This window comes from Poecilia latipinna, unplaced genomic scaffold (assembly GCF_001443285.1).
Source record: "Poecilia latipinna isolate Pla-1442-1.1 unplaced genomic scaffold, P_latipinna-1.0 Scaffold2272, whole genome shotgun sequence".
Lineage (NCBI taxonomy): Eukaryota > Metazoa > Chordata > Actinopteri > Cyprinodontiformes > Poeciliidae > Poecilia > Poecilia latipinna.
The window spans coordinates 30701-38561 of NW_015114888.1; the positions used below are offsets into that span (position 1 = coordinate 30701).

The 7861-nt window shown below is 44.3% G+C and overlaps 1 protein-coding gene across 7 annotated transcripts in view; it reads left to right on the plus strand.

Annotated features, from left to right (window-relative positions):
* The window catches only part of plekhg2 (pleckstrin homology domain containing, family G (with RhoGef domain) member 2), an 83575-nt gene that overhangs the window by 29955 nt on the left and 45759 nt on the right, over nucleotides 1–7861 (plus strand). For all 7 annotated transcript variants that reach the window (XM_015018435.1, XM_015018441.1, XM_015018436.1 and 4 more), the window contains one exon: nucleotides 5052–5152. In XM_015018435.1, the coding sequence (XP_014873921.1) occupies nucleotides 5052–5152 (101 nt within the window). The remainder of the gene's footprint in view (nucleotides 1–5051; nucleotides 5153–7861) is intronic.

A 7861-nucleotide genomic window follows, 5' to 3' on the forward strand; every position in this document is an offset into this window, starting at 1 on the left:
TGTGCTTCATTGAGAAAGTAACTCTGGCCTCTGATGACGTTCATCACTTCACCTCCATGTTTACAGCATTCATCTGTACACGAAGTTTTTTCTTTATGCTGTACGCCAGAGGTCTCATTCTCGCGGCCCGCGGACCAATTGAGGCCCGCAGGACGATGTCTCGTGGCCCCCACCGTGGTATGAAAGTATAACATTAGTGCAGCCCACAGGGTGAGCGGACCTCTAAAGTTAGTCCGGCCCGCCGTTCCTCATCATAGCTGACATTCGGTGCTAGGCTAAGCTATGCTGACTTCATGCACACTTCGCTTGTAACAATAGTGTAGCGGACGATGGAACAGTCCGGTACCAGTTTCCCTTCCCTGCAGTCGCCATTGCGGTACTTTCTACCATTAACAAATGCCACGATCAAACGCAAAGAAAGGCGACTGCTACTGGGCTGCTCGTCATCCGCCGCGCTGTTGTGACAGGTAGAAGTGGTAATGATGCCACGCGTCCAGACGTTTTCCATACGTTGCTAGCTGGCTAAAGACTTCTATGAAACGTAGAACAAGAGCGACGCCAAGTGGAATAAACTAAATTTTGTCACACCCTCATCATGTCTTTGTCAAAGCCAAAGCCTGAAGTTCATGTATTGGAGAAATAATGAAATGTTGATGACATTTGAGGTTATTTTTAAAATGGTTTTTGTGGAATCCTTTATGCGGCCCAGCCTCACCCAGACTCTTTCTCCAGCGGCCCCCGGGTAAATCGAATTTGAGACCCCTGATCTACATGGTTTTCTTCTTCTTCTATTCTTTCTGCTTGCTGGTTCTCTGAAGATTATTAACGGTTGCTTTAGAAACTTGAAGGAGGTTTCGCTCCACCTCCAGGATGTAGAAGAGGAGATAAATCAGAAGATCACTGATTCTCTCCTGATGGACAGTCTGCTGGTTGGAATAGTGCCTCTCTGTTGGTATCAAGGATGGGGAATTCACAGAGTTCTGCTGTGTCAGGAGGGTACATTACTTTAGCTTTCACATTTCTAACCAGCCTGGAAACAAATTTCTTTGCTGTGTTTAGAAATGTATTAGCCAAGTTAATCCAAAGTAGATTGTCTTGAAGAATAGGCTGGTTGTTGTTCAGTTGCTCGTTTCCTCCGGCTGTCGACTGGCCAATGAGTGAGAAATCAGCTAATCTGCTGTTCCTGAGTTCAACCACAGATGGCGCTGTTGAACCTCTCTCTTTTGTGGAAACAATTGTCAGGACAGGAAACCGTGAGGCCTCTACCTTCATTAACTGGGTTTGTTATCATTAAATCCTGCAGAATCGCCTTGTTAGCATCTCTGTTAGCTCAGAGTTAGAGGGTTGGCCCCATTTATGCTCTGAGATTTTGATATTTCTGTTTTTTGCCGTCATGTTGTGACGCTTTACCAAGCTTCGCTGTGTTTCTGCTGCATGACTTTGACTTTACCTGAGGAATGTTTCAGACGATTTGTTGATCTGGTTGCATGATTGAAGGGATTTCATCCATTGTTGGTCCAGGTGCACCAGCAGTGGGCCAGCCGGGTGTGTGTGTGTGTGAACCAGGCTTTTGTAGTGAATTTACAGCAGCTTTCATCCTGAGCCATGACACACAGACCCGGAGAGGCTGGCTGTCGTCAGCTTCTCCTGCTGCTGCTGCTCATCTCTCCAGCTTTCATCCTGGCTCAGGCGTCACTTTCAGTCACGCCTTCCTGTGTTCGGTGGAGTCGGTGTGTTTACTGATTGTTAGGATATTTAAGGAACCGTGTTCAAACTTCCGTTTTCCCTCAAAGCACCCAGACTTTCTCTCCTCCACGGTTGAATCGTTGCTGTTCTGGATCTGGATGCTGCGCAGCTGGAAGGATTCCTGTTCTTACTGGTTCACTGTTGGACAGCTGTTATGATGCGTAACCATGGCAACAAGGTATTGTTTTTGCAGCTGGGAGAAGCTGATTGGCATCCCCAAAGCCGAAAACATACCTGAACTTTGACCCCCAGCCCCCAGAGGCGTTGAAAGGAGGCTTCATGGATGCAGAGCAGAGAGAAAAAGAGGAAGTTCAGTCCGTCCCTTCCATCATTATTTCCTACTCCAACATCTCTGTGCTCAGCTGACTGATGGAGATCAGATACTTGGATAACAGGAGTGATGACCACATTTCATTTACTTTCAGATAGATAAAGTATTTTGGAATTGAATTGATCAGAATTTATCTAAATTTACTGTATTTACCCTCTTAGCTTAGCTTCCCTTAGCCTAGCTCACCTTGCTTTAGCTTAGCCTATTTCAATTTATTTAAACTGGTTCCAGCTTTACTATTTTTAGTTTTTCTTGGAATTATTTATCTTGTGTGTTTATATTGGTGAGTGATGCTGGCTCTCTCGAGTTGCACTTATTTTAGCTCATCTTAGCTTAGCTTAGATTTTTTATTTGACTTTAGTCTATTTGATGCATTATCTCAGCTTGCCATTGTTTGTTTTATGAGGATAATCTCAGGTTAATATTTATTAAGGAGCTTTCTAAACTCTGTCATGAAAGTGAACATAATTCATAATTTCTCCATGGTAACCGACTGCGTACCTGTAAAATTGTGTTTTGATTTAGTTAACCTTGCATCACAGATGAAGAACTGCAGATGAAATAAAGGCTGAGCAGAAGGTTTTCCTCTATGAACACCACTGGGGTTCAGCAATGCAAGTTACAGTTCCAGGATTCCTGGAAGATTCCTGTAGGATTCCAGGTGGATTCCTGACAGATGATAGGTGCATGTTTGCCTCTTGGTCCTGCAACGCGGCCGTGTCTCCTGCTGCTCTCTGCAGTCTGAGGTCTGGTTTTGATTGAGGCTACATGATGTCAGGCGCACTTGGAATCTGAACCAACAACCATAATAGGGCTGTGTGTTTCTGAGTGTGTGTTTAGTAACAAAGCAGAATGCAAAGCAGGGAAAGCAGCTTCTCTTCCCCTACAGACTGGGTTTTCTTTTGAAGACGTTCTGGTTGTGGCGCGGCTGCCAGCAGGCTGAGATCACACCACCTGGTTCAGCTCCTCAGCGGACAAACTGCTGACTGACTGAGGGGGGATCGCTCGCTGACCTGCAGCCAAATGGGACAGGAAGTGGAGGGGGAGTCGTTCAGCCAGACGGAGGAAGGGGGAAGGGAGGGAAGACGTGGAGAGGTGGGACGGAATAAGAGGAGCGGGAGCAAATAAAACACAGAGCGACCTGTAAATACAGGAGAACCGTGAGGAAATGACAGGAGGAATACTTCTGGAGTTTATGTGGAGATGTTTTATTAAATCTATGGCTGTCAGCGTCAAAGCGATTCAGAAAAGTTTAACTTTTTAATATTACACAATTCAGATTAATCACATTACTTGTTTTGACCAAAAGCCCTGCAGCGGGTTAGGGGAAATGTCTTAGGCATGGATTAGGCATGAATACAGTTACTAAACTGAATGGAAGTTTAGTTTGATGGAAACATAAAACTAAACTTGTGTGTGTGCGTGTATGTAATTAGAACCTAAAAACAATGTAAATACAGTAAATAAAGAATATAAAAGTTATTATATTTTATGTATTGATGTTTGTGTCACTTTATTTAGCAATCAGCTAGTAGGCCTGATCTTTGATCAATTGGTAGACCCTCCATCTTATTTGACAGTAATTTGACAGGAAGGGGGCAAAGAAACCGAGGTTGGGAATCAAACTCAACCCCATTGACGTCTTTATCCTCTGTTTGCTCTAACTGCAGTGTTTTTAAAGTGAAATTCAGCCTGACTTCCCCAGTTTGACTCTTCTCTCATCTTTTCACTGTGTTTGTGACTTTGCATTGCTGACCGTGGTACAAGACTGCATGACATTCTGCTAACCCAACTACCCAGTACTAGTCTGTTTCTAACCCGACCTGGACTGTCAGAACCCAGCAGACCTGCAAAAAAGTGAGGACTGGGAAAAGGTCCTCGTTCCCCACAGTTCCCCCCCGTCAACAAAACTTTTTCTAAGGTTTCTTTCTCAAAAAACTAAGACCGGCCCCCGACCAGAAAAGGGAACAGTCATGTGGCCCTCACAGGAAAAAGTTTGGGGACCCCTGCTCTAACCCAAAAACAGCTAAATCAAAATGTCCCCATGAGGAGAAGTGGTCCCCACAACCCCACATTATAGACAGAGATGGGTCCCCACAGGCATATAAAAACAGACACACACACACACAAACACACACACACACACCCTGTGTTCTTGTTTTCAAATTTAGGAAGGAATCTTGGAAACTTCATGTTTTCCAACAAAGTGAGTTTCTTTCCAACAATCCTGCAGAAGCAAACACCAACAGCATTAGCTTAAATTTCCTGTTTATTATTATTTTTCTGCTGGGATTTGAACTAACAACCTTTGAAGGACTTTGGAGACTTTCATGGTGTTTTAGTACGAGTCGTTCTTTACGCTCTACTTCTGAGGAACAGCAGTGGGGTTTCCTGTGTTTCCCAGTTCCACCAGTACCCCCAGTTAGACCAGCTGGTCAGAGCTACGCTGAGTTTTACTAATTTCTACTGATTCATTGCAAACTCAACCAGAAACAGGAAGTGACATCATCTCCAGTTTGTTCTTGTAATAAAAGTAAATTTTATCAGAAAATATTTTATTTTCCAGTCTTAAAGATTTCTGACTGATGCATAAAAACCTCCACAGGGAGTCTGGTTCTTCAGATGTTCGGTTCTTTGGTTCTGTAGTTAATTGGTTCTTCGGTTCTTCGGTGCTCTGGTTCTCCAGTTCTCCTGTTGTCTGGTTCTTCAGTTCTTCGGGTCTTTGGTTCTTCAGATCTCTGGTTCCTTACCTCCTGACTCAGGTCCGATCCGCCATCTTTCCTCCGTTTCTCCTTCCTGCCTGTTTCTCTTCATGTAAATCTTCCTCTGGTTTCCTGTTGCTCTGATTTGTTGCTGCGGCTCAGAGCAACCCGACCTGAAAAAGAACCATGAGCTTTGTCCGAGCTGCTTCTGCTGCTGCAGCTCCAGCAGAGAGGAAGATGAAGATGATGAAGGTGTGACTGTGTCTCTGCAGGATTACCTGGGCTGCATCATCGACTGCGGCGCTCTGCCGCTGAAACCAGAGCAGGTCAGCTCTCTGTTCTGCAACATCGAGGATATCTACGAGTTCAACAGGTGGGTCATCTTCCTCACTGTTAGCATGCTAACTATCTAGCTAACCATCTAACAGTTAGCAAATTTAGTTTGAAGCTAAATATTGTTAGCAAGGTGAATATTTAGCCATGAATTAAATATTTAGTTCTAAACTGACACATGATGAATGGGTGAATAAGATGGTGAAAATGAAAGATGAACCCTATTTATGTTATGACAGACTAAACCAAATTATTGCTGTTAATCTTTGATTATGTAACTTTAAGAAGACGTCATCCTTCAGTCCAATTTTCCCTTCATTAGATTCTGGAGAGATTTCCATATTTTTCTGCTCATTTTTAAAGAAAACTGAAACTATGACTGCATCAGTGTGGAAATAATCTGGTAATGATGATGAAATAATTTGGTCTGATGTATCATTTTGAACTGACCGCACTCTGTGTGTGTGTGTGTGTGTGTGTGCACGCGTGCGAGAGTGAGAGAGCCTGAGAAGGAAGCTGGTAAAAAATGTCACACACCTCCTCCTCCCTGCTTTCCCTGCTTTCACACTTTCTTTGTGTCGACTCTAACACACTCTCACACAGCAACAATGTCACACACACACACACACACACACTCACACACACACACACACACACTCACACACACACACACTCACAGTTTTCATTCCATTCAGCTTCCTGCCGCCGGTTCTCATGGGAAATATTGTCTGAGAAACAGAGAAAGGCTCCTTATTTGACTCTGAACTGCAGCAGTTATAAAGTTAATATGTTTATAACAACAATCACAACACACACTCACACACACTCACACTGTACCAGATGGGCAGACATAACAGAGCCAGAAAGGCTACCTCATCCAACATAGCTCAAACATGACAGCACTCAGCTCTGTATGGAAAGCCAGAAGTGTCAACATTCTATTTTTATGTATTAGTGTCAACTAGGGCTGGAACGATTCCCCAAATGATTCGAGTTCCTCGATTATTAAAATTCCTCAAGGAAAATGTACCTGCCTCGAAGCTTCGTTAATTTATATTTTATTATTTAGCACGCCGTGTTTCATCCGGAACATTATTTGCGTTGCGCGGAGCTCTGACTTCCGCCTCTGAGTTGTTAACGAAAGCTAAGTGTTAGCGGCATAACATCCAATCTTCAAGTTCGGCCCGCAGGGATTTTATGCTAATGATTCACGGCTCCGTGCTAACGACTCACGGCTGACAGCTAAGTGTCAAATAAACACAACTCAGTTAACTTAAAACAATGCTAACCATCTAATCATTTCCAGATCAATAAGTGAAGGTAGTTATTCTGATTTTATGCATGTAGATTCCAACGGTAGCTCTGGCAGCATGAACACAGACGGCGCTAACTGCTATATTGGCATGTAAACACCATTTCATTTCATTACTATGGTTTATTTCTAAACATCGAGTAACTCATTGAGGTCTGTTTCGTCAGCCATAGTAACAGTTGAGTTGTCGGAGGACAGGTCTACTTCAGCAAAGGGGCGGGGCCAGCATCATGTCAATTTCTGGAAAGACTCATTTGTCTCTGAGGTGGTTACCATGGAAACAATAAAAACATATTTACATGGATTAAATCACAAGCAGGTGATCTGGAACAACTTGATTATTTTTAAAAACTTCAGAATGGATCAGATTAGACAGAGATTTAGGTTTGGACTTTGACTAGGCCATCCCATAATATCGTTGGCTGCATGATCAGGCTGGAAAGTGAACTTTGACTTCTGTCTCAGCTTTTCTGCTGGTTTTATCCCGCCCATCTTCCAATCAGCTGTCCCACAGCATGATGCTGCCACCACCATGTTTTGCTGAGGGGGTGACAAAGATCCTCTGTAGTTCTCTGATCTTCTTCCACTTGGTGACAAACTTCAATCACAACTTTTTACCGGTTTCTCTTCTACTTCTGTGAAAGTTTAGAACAGACCAATCAGAAGCCAGGAAATCTGTGGGAGTGAAAGGCACGAGATCATTTGACCTGCTCTCTGTTAGCAAACACAGCGCCCCTTCTGACGGCGCCCTGGGCAACCGCCCATGACCCTCATCTCCACTGCAGAGATGCTCCATGCAGACTCTTCCTCCTCTTTAGCAGCATCTCAGATTCCTCCCAGTCAGCTGCTGTTAATCTGTGTTAAATGGTATGTGAGGAAGAGGAGCAAAGTGTTTGCTTTGGCCCCCGGCCCCCAGAGGGCAGGGGTAGATAGAGGTCAGAGGTCAGCAGTCCCAGAGGTGGTTCTGTTTACGTAGCGGCTAACAGTCCTGAGGAATGGGAAGGTGATGAAAGCGTCCAGCCGGGTTAGGGGTGTAGTCAAAGTTTCTACACCTCTGGTTTTGATTGGACCGATTCCCCGGTCCTGGTCTGACTCATCTGGACAGACGATTGGACCGGACCAGAACACACTACTCAGGTGTTTGGAAGGAGAACTAGGTTCAGATCCTGACCTGGACTGGGTTCTGATGGTTCCGTTGGTTCTGTTGGTTCTGATGGTTCCGTTGGTTCTGATGGTTCTGTTGGTTCTGATGGTTCTGTTGGTTCTGATGGTTCTGATGGTTCTGTTGGTTCTGATGGTTCTGATGGTTCCGTTGGTTCTGTTGGTTCTGATGGTTCCGTTGGTTCTGATGGTTCTGTTGGTTCTGATGGTTCTGTTGGTTCTGATGGTTCTGATGGTTCTGTTGGTTCTGATGGTTCTGTTGGTTCTGTTGGTTCT